Source organism: Schistocerca serialis, chromosome 1 (genome assembly GCF_023864345.2).
Source record: "Schistocerca serialis cubense isolate TAMUIC-IGC-003099 chromosome 1, iqSchSeri2.2, whole genome shotgun sequence".
Lineage (NCBI taxonomy): Eukaryota > Metazoa > Arthropoda > Insecta > Orthoptera > Acrididae > Schistocerca > Schistocerca serialis.
The window spans coordinates 674,126,681-674,145,905 of record NC_064638.1 but is presented as its reverse complement, the minus strand read 5'-3'; the positions used below and the strand labels follow the sequence as shown (position 1 = coordinate 674,145,905).

At 39.0% G+C, this 19,225-nt stretch overlaps 1 protein-coding gene across 1 annotated transcript in view; it reads left to right on the top strand.

Annotated features, from left to right (window-relative positions):
* Positions 1 to 18,649, top strand: part of LOC126423367 (retinoid-inducible serine carboxypeptidase-like) — a 119,853-nt gene extending 101,204 nt beyond the window's left edge. Inside the window, exons 8-10 of the mRNA XM_050087249.1 lie at positions 2,549 to 2,626; positions 2,726 to 2,880; positions 18,561 to 18,649. Coding sequence (XP_049943206.1) covers positions 2,549 to 2,626; positions 2,726 to 2,880; positions 18,561 to 18,566 — 239 coding nt within the window. The 3' untranslated portion in view covers positions 18,567 to 18,649. The remainder of the gene's footprint in view (positions 1 to 2,548; positions 2,627 to 2,725; positions 2,881 to 18,560) is intronic.
* The last annotated feature ends 576 nt before the right edge of the window (positions 18,650 to 19,225 follow it).

Sequence of the window (19,225 nt, the reverse complement as noted above, 5' to 3'; positions counted from 1 at the left end):
TGACTTTCATCTTTTGCATGTTTTTTGTGTATTTGTAAAAGGTTGTTAAGGGATATGCACTGTTAGCAGAATCTATTAAGTTCATTAAATTGTTCCTTACTACTATAATACAAATCAGATTTGAAGAATCATAGAATGCCAAGTGTAATGTATAAGTTAACTCACAATGTGACTTTTCTGTAACAAATACTATGATGTGTGGTCTCTGGGACCACTATCTATACATTGAGATCTAAGGCATAAGTCATTTTAGAGTTTTAATTTAAGTTGCTGTATCTATTTTTACAATTATGTAAGTGTTGTTTCAATACCTCTTGTTGATTTTATTGCCATTAGGAGAAACCGGAAGTATTTTACTTTTTATCCCAAAATATGACATACTTTTATGCAGTTTTTTAGGCAACGCACCTAAATAAACTGTTAGAGAACTGAATTTTTCATTTTGAAATATTGTAATATCTGTATAGGAAATAAATTTTTATACAAAACTCAATTCCAAGGTATAAAATTTTACATAAAAATTGCACTTGATAGGTATGAAATGAAAGTCAGTCAAATGCACTATTCCCCTGAAGTTTGTCCTCTGGATAACTGTCTTCTTGTATTCTAGCATAACTGGGACCATTGGCTATTGCAAAAACGTCATCTTTGTCATCTATGTCTAGATCTAACTGATGTGAAAAAATTACAACACCAAAAAATAATTATTGTAGGGTAATAAAATTTTGGGAATACATTTGCTAAGTAACATGTTTAAGTAACTAACACGCAAAATCATAGATTAATGTAAGTGTGATACAAGCAATTGCAAATGTGAAATGCTGGTACGTTAATAACTGGTGTAACTGCCAGAATGTTGAAAGCAAGCATGCAAAAATGCATGTATTGTGTTGTACAGGTGCCACATGTCAGTTTGTCGGATGGAGCTCAAAGTCTGTTGCACATGGTGGGTCAACACATTGTTGTTGATCTAACTAATAGGGATTCTGCATCTGAAACTCAGCCGTGGACTGACTGCCTTGGGACCAAAAATCGTGTTCTTATATATCCTCACAATAATAGGCACTGAAACTACACATTGTTTGATGTTTAATTTACAGAAATCACAATTAAAATTTAACTCATTTAATTAATTGAAAAATTGCGTCTTTTTAAGTTTCTTCCGCTACAAGAGTTAGGCCAAATTATTTGTTTAAATGATAAAATTAACAGATATCATTACATAAACAATACTTTTGACAAACTGTTAATTACTTTGGAATTAATGAAGGGCTGGCTTTGCTAACATGTTTTCGAATAGAGCTAAATAAATACTTTAAGATTACCAGTATTTTGTCTTATAATGTTTATAATTAGTACAGAATTTATCTTTGTTTATAAGTCAACAATAGAATTTAAGTTATGAAACAATTACTGATTCCACCCTATAACAAGAGATATTAACTAAGAATAGTCAAATAAATTAGAAAATCAATTACATACATAAAACTAAGCACAAAATTCATCTGGTGTTACATTCCTTAAATTCTTTAAAACTGAGGGCCAACCTCTCTCTTTTATGTAAGTGCAGATTATACTCATGTATGTTAATGGTAATTAGTTAAAAGCAAAAAAATGAATTTTAAGAAGGCAGATGGTTTAACAAGAGGGGAAGTCTTCATCTTAAGAAGACTGCCCCATACTGACAGAAGACTGGCGCACCATAGCCACTGCCACTAGTGCTTACATAACATACAACAATTACAAAAGCTTTCTGCTTATTCTTTGAGCGGCACATAATTAATCTTACAATTGATATGTATGTGCTTACACAAGACTGATTACACAATTTAGTTTGCAAATAATGGCAACAAACTGACAAACTGATGTAGTTGGATGTATTGAAATAAATTTATTTTTACCTCAAAATTCCATGAAATACCCACTGATAACAATGGAAAGATGGCTGTATTTCTCAGTTACTATGTAATTTCAAAATGACTTTTGTTCCTAATGTGACTCTGGCATCTTTGCATAGAGTTCAGTCATTAGTACTACTGGTTCCGTGTTTTGAGTTTGCAGTGCAATGCTTCCATAAATAAACTGTATTTGTATATTATGCACCTGATTTCATCATAACTTGGTTAGTTTTAAAGATTGCATAAATGTATCACAATCTCCATAATTCACACAGCCATTCTTTTCATGTTATACTGTCCCCTTCTGCCACATTACAATCACCAGTAGCCAATGTGGACATACCAGTATCAAAAAGGTGTGTTACATATAGAAAATAATTTCTCAATTTAGCTTCAGTTCATAATAAGATATCAGTTAGTGCACTAATGAAGAGTGACAAATAAACAGTAATAATTATTATGTTGAAATAATCTGTGATTTTTCAATGTCATTGTCTAAAGAAACTTTCAAAGTGAAATGTATACTTACTGTGATTGTATGCTTATTTGTATGCCATAATTTACTTTAAAATGTAATACTTTCAAACACTTTGAAATTACATTATGATGATCCTACAAATATTTTCAGTCCCTAGTATTTTATTTTTCAGTTGAATCACTTCTCAATGAGACTGACATTGCTGTAGTAGTGTACACTGGAAATCTGGATCTCATTGTCGACACACCAGGTAAATAAATCTAAAAATAGTGATTTCAAGTGCAGTGATATTTTGTAAAATGAATTAAATATCCATCAGAGAAAGTGACTGAAACACTTCCTCACACAGGTACACTAAAGTGGGTAGAAAATTTAAAGTGGGCTGGTGCTCAAAGCTGGGAGGAATCAGACCGTTCACCTATAATGGTTAATGGTACCATTGAAGGATACTACAAGAAATATGACAACTTTGCCTTCTATTGGATTACACGTTCTGGCCATATGGTGAGTGATACAATTTCATTTCTACAGAATGTCAAAAATATGATTTTTAAAGGAGTTGTTGTTGATGTGGTCTTCAGTCCTGAGACTGGTTTGATGCAGCTCTCCATGCTACTCTTTCCTGTGCAAGCTTCTTCATCTCCCAGTACCTACTGCAACCTACATCCTTTTGAATCTGCTTAGTGTATTCATCTCTTGGTCTCCCTATACAATTTTTACCCTCCACACTGCCCTCCAATGCCAAATTTGTGATCCCTTGATGCCTCAGAACATGTCCTACCAACCGGTCCCTTCTTCCAGTCAGGTTATGCCACAAACTTCTCTTCTCCCCAATTCTATTCAATACCACCTCATTAGTTAAGTGATCTACCCATCTAACCTTCCACATTTTTCTGTAGCACCGCATTTTGAAAGCTTCTATTCTCTTCTTGTCCAACATGGCTACACTACATACAAATATTTTCAGAAACGACTTCCTGACACTTAAATCTATACTCGATGTTAACAAATTTCTCTTCTTCAGAAATGCTTTCCTTGCTATTGCAGTCTACATTTTATATCCTCTCTACTTCGACCATCATCAGTTATTTTGCTCCCCAAATAGCAAGACTCCTTTACTACTTTAAGTGTCTCATTTCCTAATCTAATACCCTCAACATCACCTGATTTAATTCGACTACATTCCATTATCCTTGTTTTGCTTTTGTTGATGCTCATCTTATATCCTCCTTTCAAGACACTGTCCATTACGATCAATTACTCTGCCAAGTCCTTTGTTGCCTCTGATGGAATTACAATGTCATCGGCGAACCTTAAAGTTTTTATTTCTTCTCCATGGATTTTAATACCTACTCCAGATTTTTCTTTTGTTTCCTTTACTGCTTGTTCAATATACAGATTGAATAACATTGGGGAGAGTCAACAACTCTGTCTCACTCCCTTCCCAACCACTGCTTCCCTTTCATGTCTCTCGACTCTTATAACTGCCATCTGGTTTCTGTACAAATTGTAAAGGTACTGATATAAAATAATGTAGCTTAATAATTCTCATCTACTAGTCCCCCAAATTCAGGGAATGCTGAATGAAATTACAATGCTAGTGAAACTATTTCTACATCAAGTGATCAAAAAACATGTATATCAATAACCATTTGACATCAATGTTAATGTAGAGTTACTTTATTTTCATTACATCAGTACCACAAAAATGTTCATCATTTGAAACAATACATTGTTTGCTATTCTGTAGAAGAGAACACCAAATTCTTCCAGTATATTGTCTTCTGACCCACTATCACTCATTTTCAATCAGTTTATATACTCCACTTTTACACTACTAATGACTTTTCCTTAAGCAATAATTAGTATTCTGCTGGTGCAGCCGTCATCTCAGTTCATCATCTGGAAGGCTGCTACATGTCATAATTCTCTCATTGAGGCATGTTGCTTAGCCCAGTCAGCTGTGCTCAACTGTATGGTGATTGGCTGCTGCTGTAACCGATGACCACTTCCATAGAACCTGTTTGCTGTCTAGCAGCTGTCGTACTCTGTTACTGTGCCCATAAAACCTGCATGTTGATTGGCTGCTGCACCTTTCTAATTACTGGTGGCTGCCTAAAATCTGATATTTCAAAATAAATGAATTTCATAATTCCATAAAATTGTCTGTTCATTGTCCTTAACAAAAACTCTGATGCCATATGTATCATACAGTCATTTCTTTAAAATCACTGCGTTGTAGACTGAGCTTGAGTTCACTGTTCAATTGACATAAATTGTTCAAAGTTTTAGTAAGTTCTTGTCTGTTGTACCCAACACAATACTCCTCACTAGTGAGGCACCACATACAGCATACCTGGTCATAAATCAGCTTGTAGTTCCTAAGTAGCAGAGATCAGGGTGAAAAATTGGGAGTAAATATGGGTGGGTACAACATTCTCTACAATGATGTGGCCAACACACACACGCACATACACATTTGATTTTATAGGTTTGACTTCCATAAATTTCAGGTGTCCCTCACTGAATTAGTTATGGCTAGTATGTGTCTCAGTTACATAGTTAAGTGTCATTTACCATGTACGCACATACTGCACCTTCTAATTATATAAGAGTCACTGTGCATTAAAAAATTATCAACCTACAACCATCTCACTCAAGTGAATCAATATGTGTGGCATTTTTATGTCAAAGTTAACTAGCAATAATTTTTAATTGTCCTTCTTCATTGTCCATATTCTTATTCACAACAATATTTCATTGCACCATTACATTATTATGGTTCTGATTGGCATGGATTCCTCTCTCAAAATCTCAGAACATTACAATGACTTCAGGTCCCGTGCTTATATAGTTTTAAAAATGGGGTTCTTCTGTTGGAGGTTCTGGGTTTTAGGGGATGAGGAAGTGTATCTGGTTATTTGCTTCTGTACCAGGTCGGGAGGGTAGTTGCGGGATCGAAAGCTGTTTTCAGGTTGTTGGTGTAATGGTTCAGGGATTCAGGACTGGAGCAGATTCATTTGCCACGAAGACCTAGGCTGTAGGGGATGGTGCACGGCCAGCACATCTTGGCACATTGTTACACCATCCGGGTTATCTGGATACTTCCCACTGACACCGACCTATCAGAACTCCAGAGATGGGAACTTGCCCTTCAATATATCCTCTCTTCCCGTTACCCACCAGGCCTCAACCTCTGCTAATTTCAAGTTGCCACCGCTCATACCTCACCTGTCATTCAACATCTTTGCCTCTGTACTTCCGCCTCGACTGACGTCTGTGCCCAAACTCTTTGCCTTTACATATGTCTGCTTTTGTCTGTATATGTGCGGATGGATATGTGTGTGTGTGCGAGTGTATACCTGTCTCTTTTTTCCCCCTAAGGTAAGTCTTTCCGCTCCCGGGATTGGAATGACTCCTTACCCTCTCCCTTAAAACCCACATCCTTTCATCTTTCCCTCTCCTTCCCTCTTTCCTGATGAAGCAACTGTGGGTAGCGAAAGCTTGAAATTTGTGTGTGTGTTAGTGTTTGTGGTAATGCAGAGAGAAGAGCATTTCAATTAATATTTTGTTAATTTCTCTCATATATTCTTTCAGTAAACAATTACAAGTAGAATGTGTTCAATATCACTTGGTCCCTTGCTGTGGGGATGGTGTGTTAGGGGAGAAATCAACAGTACTGGTGAGGGCATCCTTGCTGATGGGACATTGCATTATGGCAAATGTAGTTCTACAGCTCAAGCCTTCATAAAAATGGCTGTCTTGCAAAACTTCAAAGATATAGCTACCAAGTCTGCAAGCAGCTGTATTAATGGGTTATCCCAAGATGACAAACAGCTCAACAAGTCAGCCACTCATTATTACACACAAAGGGTTACATTATGCTGAAACTGCAACAGAAGGAGTGACTGATTTTCACCTGACTTGTAAAACATTTTTTCTTACTCTTGTTCCCCTGTTAAAATTAGATTTTTTTGCAAAACCAGAACATAGTTTATGCAATTTAATCTCAGAAATATGTTAATGCAGTTGCAACTGTAACAGAATCCTGAAACAGAGTATTATTAAGCAAAAAACTCAGGACAAGTCAGTTCAACAGCTTATGAAAAGCACAGTATAAAAATAAACATACGATTTCTTCACTTACCGCACTACAAACCTTACTAATGCTCATTTCACAAGCTATCAACGTCTCTTAAAATACCTACTGTATCACCGAAAGAATCTGTATTTAGTCATACATCACAGTTAAAAGAAAATTTTGCATATTAACTATATGAAAAATACTCTCCGCTTTGCATGCTATTATTGGCCAAAAACTTGGTTCAATATCTTGAACCACTTATGAGATTAGGATGATGCTATGAATATTTCACTTTCACTCTATTGTTTGCAAGCTCAACTGGAAGTGTGTGCACAACATACAATCCATTTCTTCAGATTTAAAATGGATGTAGATCTCTTCAAAAGTTAAAAGAAAAATTCTATATATCATCTACATTTCATATGCAGCAATACATGATTTGACATCCACCCAAAGTAAAACTGTAGCAACCCCTACTTTTCACTGTAAACTACTCAAATTTCATGCAGTACCTTACAAAATACAAAAATATCACAATAAATGTAACCATTAATGAAATGATAAGGCAGTTTATCATGAGGCTACGAGGTGTATTAAATAATTATTTTTTTTACCAAAAGTCCTTTAAAATTGTTTGTGAAAGGTTACATTGTAGCCAAGGCAGGAAAAGAATGTTTTGCTCATAACAAGTGAAACACACAGCTCAATAGACCACAGCAAACTTAGGCAACTGCTGTTTCATAACAGAGGGGTTAACTCACCCAGAGTTGTGAATGACTATGCAATTCACAGCAGGGGTCAACTTATCATGAATGTGCTCCAGCAGTGTCAATGAAGAGAATATGAAAATGAAAACCTAATAACAACTCAGACACAGTGCAATGCAGCTGCAAAGATATATAATATTTTAATTCTTGCAATACCAATGAGGGTGGGCTATTACAGCTGATTATTGTGCTCGCACTGAAAGAATTTCAGCCCTCATTGACCCACACCTCCAACCAATTGTCCGTAATCTAGCTTCCCACATCATAGATACCAAACACTTTTTTCACCGTCTATCGAACATCCCCACTCCTTTACTTCCTGGATCCCTACTCGTCACTGTTAAAATCGTTTCCTTACACACAACATCCTTCAAGCCCATGGTCTCGCCGCTATTGAATACTACCTCTCCTAAGTTTCTTCAAACTCCAAAACCACCATCTCATACCTCATACACCTTACTAACTTTTCCTAACAAATCTGCAGCACAGCCATGGGCACGCACATGGTATGCTCCTATGACAACCTGGGCCATCTAGATGAAAACTTCCTAGCCTTCCAAAACCCTAAACCCTGATAAGATTCAGGTTCATTCATGATATCTTCATGACCTGGACTCACAGCCAAGACACCGTATCCTCAATCCTTCACAATGGCAACACCTTCTCTCCCATCCATTTCACCTGGTCCTCCTCAACCCAGGATGGTATCTTCCTAGACATTGAATGCTTGCTCCCTGATGGCTCTGTCTACACAACTGTAAACATTAAACCCAATGACAACCAACAGTAACAACATTTTGAAAGTTGTCCTACCTTTCACACCAAAGAATCCCTCCCACCCAACATTGACACCTGGGGACAGAATATTTTCAGTGACAAGCACACTTTTACCCAATATGCTGAAGGTCTTGTAAAGGCCTGGAACAGATGAACTACAACCTTCATCAGGATTTTGATTATCTATTATCATGCCCTCAAATGAGGAACATCCAACTTGAAATCATTCCCACCCCTCCTAAAGCGGTTTCATCAGCCACCCAACGCCCACAACATTCTAGTCCATCCTTATTTCATCCCAATCCAAGCCTCTTGCCACAAGGATCATATCTCTGTGGAAGACCTAGGTGCAAGACCTGCCCAATCCACTCACCCAGCACTTTCCATTCCAGTCCTGCAAAAGGCTTATCCTGCCCCATCAGAAGCCAGGCCACCTACGAATTCAGCGATGCTATATACCAGCTTTGCTGCAGCCACTTTGCAGCTTTTTACATTGGTATGACTACCAACCAGCTGTTACCAGGATGAATGGCACCGACAAACTGTGGCCAAGAGCAAAGTGGACCACCCTGTGGCACAATATGCAGCTGAATATAACATGATTGATTTTAATGGCTGCTTTGCAACTTGGACTATCTGAATCCTCCCCTTCACCACCAGCTTTTCTGAAAAGTGTAGATGGGAGTCAACTGTACAGAATATTCTCCACTCCTGATTTCATCCCAGCTTCACACTTCATTAACATACTATCCCCACACCCAACACCCCTTCATCCCATCCCTCCCTCCCAATTCACACCACCTCACTCTCACTATTCTCTGCTCTCTGCCAGCACACACTCTGTGTTTTCCCCTTCTCTGATCCTCTCCTCTTCCACTTTCCATTCCCCCCATCCCCGTCAGCCTCCTGATGCTGCATCTGGCAGTCTTGTCTGGCCACCATATAATCCCTGCACCCTCTGCCAGGCACTGCTGACTCCTCTCCCCCCATTGCATTCTGTTATCCCTCTCCCCTCCCTGTCCTTTTCTGGATTGCTGCTTCCATTTGACATGACACCATTACATTCAGGCTGGATGGTTAGAATTAAAGGTTGTGTTAATGAAGTGTGCTTGCTTGTGTGAATGTGCATGTTTTTTCCTTAATGAAGAAGGCTGTGGTCCAAAGCTCAATGCATAACATTATTTTTAATGTGCTTATCTGTAGCTCAATGTGTTATCTTTATGGTGAACGGCAGCCTATCCTTTTCATAATACTGTTGGTATTCCAACCTGGACTTTCCTTTGCTAGAAAAAAATGTCTTGTAAACACAGGCTCTAAATTCCATATCGTAACAGGTATGAGGATTTGTCAGTGGAAGAGATATGTCTCACAGTAGTGAAGGTAAACAAGTGGTCATGACTCTTAAGGTATTCACCTTTGAGACCATTTATACTAGATATTACTGTTTCATCTGTAATTCCTGTCATATCCCTGAATATTGACCATTCCTCCTGGGACACTCTGTATAGCAAAAATTATTGATTTTGGAGTAGTGACAAGTGTAACCTTGCCTTGCAAATAGAAGTGTGGCTGGTAACTCATATTTAGACAGATTTTAATAGACAGCAGTGCAGAAAATTAATCTGTGTATACCAGTGTGCATGACTGCCCTGCAGCAGGCCTGGCTCTGATTCCTGGCTGTGTCAGAGTATTTCTCTGCTTGGATACTGGGTGTTGTGTTGTCCTCATCATCATTTCATCATTATTGAGATGCAAGTAATCCAGTGTGGTGTCAACTGAAAGGATTTGCAACTCAGTGGCTGAACTTCCCCAAGCAGGGACTCTCATCTATCAATGCCATATAGTCATTTCATTTTTTCATTTCAGTGCAGTATGTTGTGTAATTTGTCTTGCATTACACACATCACTAAGAGTGTGTGGGTTTTGACAATAACTGGTAGTGAATCATTGCACAACAACATGACCTCTTTGAGGGTGAGACAGGAATATTTCAGACATAAGGCATAAATGATGTTTATAACAATGACAGAGAACTGCTAAAATAGTGCTAAAAGATATTAGAAGCTTTGCAGAGTTGTAAAAGAGAACATTTTCAAAGTTAGCATTTTACAAGGACAGGATCTGTGTAAAATTCATTTGTAAACATAGAAACAACTACGACTAATAGCAAATAAAAGAAAATACATAATAGTATGGCAAATACAACATTCACACATGCAACATCTGTAAGTCATTATTTTTCAAAACATAGTTTGCACAGAAGGAAAAGATATGATAATGTGAGAAAAATAATAGAAGTTATTAAATAAATGACAGGTAAGAATCTTCAAGAAATACACTACAACCACCATCAGCGGTATTTTCAAAACCAGTCATGGACATGAAATTGTGTCTCACAACATGAAAATCAACTCAAAAAGCAATATGATGACAGAGAGATATCATCCAGGAAATTATGTTTAGAAGAGGAGCACACACAGAAAGTGACAACAGATGACTCAATAGTATCCACGACAGTGAAAGAAGGACTTATATTTTTTGTTATAAGAATTCGCAGAAGTCGCTAGCAGTATCTTGTAACTTGACATATTCCACATCTTGAAGGATATCCTTCATGGTGGGATTCACACAATATGATGCATGAATAAATGGATGTAGAACTGAAGAAAGAACTATGAGGGTGAGTCAAATGAAAACCTTAAATTTGTAATAACAAATCGAAATTTCGCGCCATCATCCTGTAAGTTGGTAAGCGTGCTACAAACAGCATGCAGAATGGCCTGTAGGTGGCAGCATAATGCAGATGCACACATACCGTCGCGGTATCAGTATAAAGGTGGCCACCCCACTTGTGACTTGCACCAGGGAAGAACAGGGTTCTGTTATTCGGTTTTTGCGTAGTGAAGGTATGAAACCTCTTGAAATTCATCAACAAATGAAGGTTCAGTACGGTGATGCATGTTTGTCACAGCAGCAAGTCTACAAATGAAGTAGGAAGTTTGCAAATGGTGCGACTTCAGTGGAAGATGCTCCTCATCCAGGTCAGGCACAATGAGTTGTGACTCCACAGAACATTGCAGCAGTTGAAGCCATAGTGAAGGAAAACTGCTGAGTGACACTGAATGACACTGCAGCATGTTTACAGATTAATCATGGGTCAGCACACCACATTTATGCATGACATGCTCCAGTTTCACAAAGTGTCTGCAAGGTGGGTGCCATGGCAGCTGACTCCTGAAATGAGAGAATGACGTGCTGCTGCTTGTGAAGAATTTCTTCGGCGCTTCGAACGAGAAGGTGATGGCTTCCTTGCAAAAATTGTTACTGAAGGCAAAACCTGGGTTCACATCCACCAATTAGAAATGAAGAGAGTGAGGAAGGAATGGCACCATTCCTCATCACCAAAACCAAAGAAGTTTCAAACAGAATCATCAGCAGGGAAGGTTATGCTGACTCTCTTTCGGGACAAAAAAGGCATCATTTTGGAGCATTACATGCCTAGAGGAACCACTGTGACCAGTGCATCATACACAGACCTCCTAAAAAATCATCTGCAGCTTGCAATCAAATCAAAGCTACATGGATTGCTGTCAGCAGGTGTACTTTAGCAACATGACAATGCAAGGCCCCACACTGCCCGTCCAACAGTTGCAACAATCACAGACCTGCATTTTGAGTGTCTTCCTCATCCACCATACTCACCAGACCTTGCCCCAAGTGATTTACATATGTTTGGACCACACAGAGATGCAATGGGAGGAAAGAAGTTCCATTCTGATGAAGAGGTGCATCACACGGTGCATGAGTGGTTGCGCGGACTACCAAAAGAATTTTTTTTCTAAAGGTAATTATGCACTTTGTAAGTGCTGCAGGACTTGCATTGAGCATGGGGGAGATTATGTTGAAAAGTGATACAACTTTGTGCCACTTCTGCACAATAAATAAAATTTTAAAAAATGTTTAAAGCTTTCATTTGACTCACCCTCGTAGGTATACAATGAAAGCTACAAGAAACTTTGCAAAGGCAAAGTGCATAAAATCTCACTACATAAAGTGGAGAAGAAAGCTGCAACACTAATAGATGAACTAGAGGCACTGGAACTAGTTGTAGGAGAACCTATATCTAACTTGTTAGATGTGACTAGCAGTGCAGTGAGCCCAAGGAAGAAAATACCAACATCAGAAGTGGGGGACAAATTAAAGCAGCAGTAGGTAACTCAGTCTATTATAACAAAATGCAGATGAAATTTTGTTTGCAATGGGGAATGAAGAAAGCATTGCGGTAGACAAAAGGACAATATTTCCTCTGTGTCTGAAGTATTTTATTGTTGGACAAAAAAAGGTAAGCAACCAAGGTGGTAAGTAAAACTTTAACAATTCTCCACTAAAATACTGACTCCAAGAATTATAAAATCCAGAATTATCAGGTAAAACCCATGACCTTTAACCTCTTACAAAAGAGCATGTTTCTAAAACAAAAAGTCTCCTACAGGTGTAGTACAATATACAAGGGGGTATCCAAAAGAAACTGAAATTATTTTTAAGTTGTTTATTCGTGTTTTAAGCACAAACCTTCAGTCCCCTTGAAAGTGTTCTTCAGTTGCACAACACAATTATTTAATCTTTTCTTCCATTTTTCAAAACATTTTTTAAACTCATACTTTGTGATGCTTGACAGCACCTCTGTCATTTTTTTCTTCATCTCAGCAACATTGGCAAAACTCTTTCCTTTCTTGTCTGTTTTCATTCTAGAAAAACTAAACTCCATCCGCCCAAACAGGCCATGAAGACCCTATGGTACCAACTGGCTGCCATGTCATCCTCAGCCCACAGGAGTCAATGGATGCGGATATCAAGAAGCATGTGGTCAGTACATTGCTCCCCAGCCGTATGTCAGTTTCAGACCAGATGTTCTCATTCTAGGAAACAAAAAAATATTGCGTGGGGTAAGACTGTGTGTGTATGGTGGGCAACAAACAGGGGTCATATTGTTATTGTTCACACAGGGCTGTGTGAGGAGGGGCATTATCATGACAAAAAACTAGTTATTTGACTGTCACAAATCAGGCTGCTTCTATCACAGTCTGTTGTGCAGTATTTTCAAAACTTCCAAATAGAAAGACCAGTTAATTGTCTGGCCCTGCAGAACAAACTCTGAATCTCTTTCAGTCCATCTTTTTATAGATGGTTGCAGGACCTCTGCTATTCAGTATAAAGTGTCAAATCAAAACGCTTTCAGCTGCCTAAGTTTCCAGTTGTTATTTTCTGGATTAACCAGTTTTGATGCTACATTATACCATCTTCAGTCCCCCTGACGAACATGTAGGAAGAAACTGGATGACTCCTCTCACATTGAAAAAACAAATTAGCTTTGATGTGATTCTTGAGTTTCTCCCGGCATATTTGATAATCAAAATATCCACGGGTGGATATTTTGATTATCAAATACGCCGGGAGAAACTCAAGAATCACATCATACACCTTTACGGGGAGGAGATGTATCGCAGCATGAAGAAATTTGAAAAGTTGCGCCACCGTAGATGTCGTTTGCTAAGTACTCTTGCCTTTCTAAAGAGATGTCGTTCCGAGAATGTTGTTCCAAATTTTGCTAAGGTTATGCATCACATCGATTCTGCAGCAGCTAAGAGAATCAAGAAACGAGCCAGCCTCGCATTGGTACATGAGAGAGTGCAATTCACCCGCCGGAGCCTTGAGTTTATCTCACAGGAATTACTCAAACTACATTTGCAACTGGCTAGTAAGTTCACTTCTTGTTCCTGGGATTGGATTGATGGCGTCACCTGGGTGTCAGCTGATTCCGCCCATAAGAAGGCCACAGGACGTCAAACAGGTAAGTTCTCATGTCTCCTTGACAAACCATCTCTGCAGGTTTCGTGCAAGACTGTCATCAATTTGAGTGGCATGGTGTTGAGTGATGATGCGGTCTCGGTTTTGCAGAAAGGTCTCAACTTCGCTCCCACCCCCAAGTTCACTCTGGTCGCAGAAATTGTTAGTGCTGTTGAACAGGTTGCAGCTCGACTTCCGCCAGAATCAGCCGAGGAAATACGTCATGAAACTTGTCGTGCGTTGATGAAATCCAAGCCGATGAAGTCAAATATCAGCAGTAAAGAGAGGGCGGCCATTCGTGATCTGAGGGAGCACTCTGAAATTGTTGTCTTACCGGCTGACAAAGGCAATGCTACAGTTGTTGTCTCCCATAAGGACTACACTGATAAGATGCAGAGCCTGCTAAATGACGATTCCTACCGGAAGATCAGCGTTGACCCTACAAAGAAGGTGGAGAACAAGACAAGGGCGCTTCTCAAGGACGCAGATTTACCGGAGGGTGACGCTAAGAAATTGTTACCCAAAGGTCCGGTACCGCCTAGACTATATGGACTCCCGAAGGTTCACAAAGAGGGGGTACCATTACGCCCCATTGTCAGCAACATCAGGGCACCTACATATTTGTTGGCCAAATACCTGATGGGAATATTAAGTCCTTATGTGGGTAAATGCCCTCATCACATCCGTAATTCTGTGGATTTTGTTAAACGCCTTGATAGCTTCAGGTTGGATGAGTCAGATATCATTCATGGTGAGTTTTGACGTTGTTTCCTTGTTTACGAGGGTACCCCTGCGAGAGTCACTAGAATTGATTAGTCAGAAGTTTGACGAGAAGACCACTGAACTTTTTAGGCATGTCTTGACTTCCACGTATTTTCTTTTTAATGGAGAATACTACGAACAAACGGAGGGAGTCCCCATGGGTAGCCCACTCTCACCGGTGGTAGCGAATTTGTACATGGAGAACTTCGAGGAGGAAGCCCTGTCATCATCCGTATAGAAACCTACTTGCTTTTTCCGTTACGTGGACGACACGTTCGTCATCTGGCCACATGATATGGATAAACTCCTTGACTTCCTTACACATCTAAACTCCATACACCCCAACATCAAATTCACTATGGAGACTGAAATGGAGGGTAAATTACCTTTCCTTGACGTCTTGGTCAAGAGAAGGGCTGACGGCACCCTAGGTCATGGGGTGTATCGGAAGACTACACACACTGATCTGTATTTGCACGCAGACAGCTGCCACCACCCTTCACAGAGGAATGGGGTACATAAAACTCTAGTACATAGGGCGCGCACTATCTCTGACGCAGAGAGTCTACCCCAGGAATTGGAACATCTGAGAACAGTATTTCGAAAAAATGGGTACTCAGAGTGGCAGATTCAACGTGCTCTCCGCCCAACCACTGCAGCACAACCTGTTGAGATGGATGAAGTCACGAGGGAGGAGGTAGGCACTGCATTTATTCCATACACAGGCGCACCCTCAGGGAAAATCGCCCGCATTCTGAAGAAACACCGGGTCAGAACTGTGTTTTGTCCTCTAAATAAAACTCGTGCACTGGTGGGGAGCGCCAAAGATGACCTCGGTTTGAGGAAGGCCGGCATGTACCAGATTCTGTGTCAATGTGGCAAGTCGTATATTGGTCAGACGATGCGTACCATCGAGGATCGATGCCGTGAACACCAGAGGCACACTCGACTGATGTATCCGAGCAAGTCAGCGGTCGCTGAACATTGTCAGAAAATCACGCCATGGAGTATGACCGCACGAGGATTCTGGTACAGACGTCGAGATACTGGGACAGCGTTGTTAGAGAGGCCATCGAAATTCGCACCAATGACGACCTCATAAACCGTGACTGTGGCTATAATCTTAGCAAGGCTTGGGAACCAGTGATCAGGTTAATCAAGAGTAAATCGAGCAAACGTATAGTTGTGATGACCACGGCAGACAGAGCCATCACACCGATGTCATCTCAGATGCCGTCGCAATCTGTTCCACCGCGCGACCGTGGCGCGGGGCGCGGACGGCGGAGGGAGCGCGCCGCGGGCGGAGGGTATTTAAATCGGCCGCCGCCGCGACCGAACCCAGTTCCCTCTGAGCAGCCTTAGCATACGGATCTCCTTGCCTGCACGTTCACAGGAGCTCAGTCCGTCAGTTCACCTGATGATGGCGACATGTATGATCGCCGAAATATTGTGCCCGTTGGACACTATAGACCAGCAGCACACCCGTGGATATTTTGATAAATCAGCTTTGTTTTAATATTTTATTTCACCTGATGAGCTTTCTTGAATCAAGGTGAACTTGAAGTCTTCCACTGGCTTCACTGCTGCTTTGATTCAGAATCATAAGCGCAACACCATGTTTTGTCACCTGTGATAATCTTTGAAAAATAAATTGGAAAATTCTGGAACTCTACTTTCAAAGTGCAGTTTCTAAGTTACCTTATTTTTGTTCAGCAGTCATGGTACAAATTTGGCAGTCACCCTTTTCATTCCCAAATCATCTGCCACAATTTGCTTCACTGAACTCCAGGCTATTCCCAACAACTCTACAATTTCTTCAATAATCTGTCATCAATCTTTGTTGATGATTGGATGAAAGTTTTCAATATTTTCATGTGTTCAGGCTATGGAAGGAGACCAGAACAAGGTTTTTTATCAACTGGCACAACCATTTTTGAAACAGGAAAACAACTCAAACATTTAAGTTTCCCCCATGGCATTGTCCTTGTACACTGTTTTTCAAATTTCAAGAGTTTGTTCCACCTTTTCTGAGCAAAAAGAATTTCACCACTGCATGCCATTCACATAAATCAGCTATTGCAAAACGACAATCACATCAGTTATCACTTTAAACTCTGCCAAAACTAATCCTGGCCTTCTTCAGTGATGGCACTTGACTTACTGTCTGAAATGGTTGTTCTATATGCTCCTAGCAGCAAAATGTGGTTCTATAAAAGCTTTGCCCACTAAAAAATTAGTTTAGTTTCTTTTGGGTACCCCCTTGTATATATGTCAAAAAAGTTTTAGACTTTGGAGTGGAATCTGGTCTTAAGTTACTCACAGATGATAAAAGTTTTTATATTTTTTAAATAGAATTAATGGCATAGTAAATGAAATTGTCTGTAATATATGTGCATTAATTGCTTCTTGAAAATTTTAAAGCATTTATCAATAATTTAACCCAACCTGTAGATATGCAATATAATTGTAAGAATAGTGTCATTTTATATGGCAATATAAATGCAAACAGTGCCAACAAAAATATTGTCAGTAGACTCTTATATGCCTTAAATTTTCTGTACTGCATTGATACTGCATAAAAGTTGGTCAGATTGATAATCTTCAGTTTAGAAAATTCTTACAGGATGCAAATAAGAGCTTTATGCCAGAACCTTGATTTTCACATGCAATGCTCTTAACCCCTTGAGTTCTCCACAATGGAAAGCTTATGTGAAGTTTATAAAGCAGAAGATGGATACTTTCAGCATTGCAACTGTGAGCATGGACTGTGAGGCTTGTTTGTGTAGTTCAGCAGAAGCATTGCTCATAATGGCAAGTCTCACTGTTTGTCTGCTTATAGAGTCATTGAGGGTGCTGGACAAAAAACTCCCAGAAACAGCTTCACCATACCATTTAACTATCACTTGGCCCTGTACTTATGTGAGCAGCAGTTTGTGCTTGCCACCACTGGTACATACTGAAATGCAGCTTGTTGTTTTTCCAATCTTATTGTTTACAATGCAGGTTGCCAAGTTGCACTGACGGAAAAAATCCAGTCACAATTCATAAGGTTTGTAAATGCCTGTATTTTGGTTGCCTTCATCATAATATTATCACAGAACCACCCAATGGACAGATAACAGACACTTTCTTCATGAAGCAGTGCTAAGTCAATGCTAATTTCCTTCTTGGTATAGTATTAGATTGTGTACACAGTGTATTTATTGCAACTTGTGGAGACACAGCATTATGCCTGTATGGTTGTAAGCACTTAAGGCCAAAAGCCAAATAGATAATAAAAAATAACATTATGTCTGTCCAACATAAGGCTTGTCACATTTGCAAGAAATGTGACAGAGCCAAAATCTATGAAACTGCTGGTTATCTTTCACACAGCCCAAGTAGGTGATTATTTTTGCAACTGGTCAGAAGATGGGCATGACTCTAGTTCAGAGTTTGGCTGAGTCTTGTGAATAGTGTGGCAATATATGGTGGGAATGTGATTCTCAGGTCTCTTTCTTTGCTCTTTCTCTATGTCACAGAGTTCTAGCTTCTCCATAACATCTTTACAATTAAAGCTATTGGAAGCAATGTTATTTTTCCAGATAATCGAATTCAGTTGATAGGTTGTCTTCACTATGTACAATCTTAGCCTTTGCATCAGCTTTGTCAGTCATTCATCCATTCCTTTTATTACACAGATGGCATAAAGAAAGGAATTAACAAAAATTATCTTAAATCACTTAAATCACTGACATTTAAACTGTACTCTGCATTAACAATAATGTTCACTATACAGCTGAACAATATTTGTGACTATACCAGATAAATGCAACATTTTGAAATAAATTGTTGCTTTCATCAGTTGTATTAAATAGTTGTTGTTTGTCTTTTATTAATACCATAGCTTAATATTTCATTACTCTGGTATTTTACAAAGAAAATAACCTCCATTTATAATAACACAGGCCTGATAGCAATACACTAATCAGAGTGCAGCATAGTACATAACTCCACCTTTAAAAACAAGACAAGGAGGCATAGTCTGCACTACAGGAAAATGCTTTTGGTATTTTGTATTGTGAATGTGCAAATCACACATCAGGTGTAAGTAATTTTCATTATCAGCAAAAAAATTATAAATGAGTAAATGTAAGGTGCTGGGAAGTAAGTGTAGGTATTTAAAGATTCTTAATAAGACCTCTACAAGATTAGAAATTACCTACTTTACACAATATTAATACTACTCGCTTCTGCTTAGTACGTTTTTGTTTGCTTTAGGTGCATCACCCCAAACAATAACCCCATAAAATGACAAGAAGTGAAACATGTAAAATTAGATCAACATAGACAGTGACACTTGTGATGGCGAAACATGATGAACTGACCTTCTTGGTTAGTTTATCTATGTATTTAATCCTTTAATCCATTTCAATTTGATATCCACTTGGACTCCCAACAAATTTTATGCATTTTGTTTCATTTCTTGTATGACTGTTAATGTATACTTCCTGTACTAACAGGTCTTTTTTGCTTGTTTGAAATTGAATAATACGAGTCTTTGTGAAAGTAAAACTTAAAACTATTGCTGTGAACTAGTTGTCCAGCTACTGTCTGAGTTGTATGTGGAAGT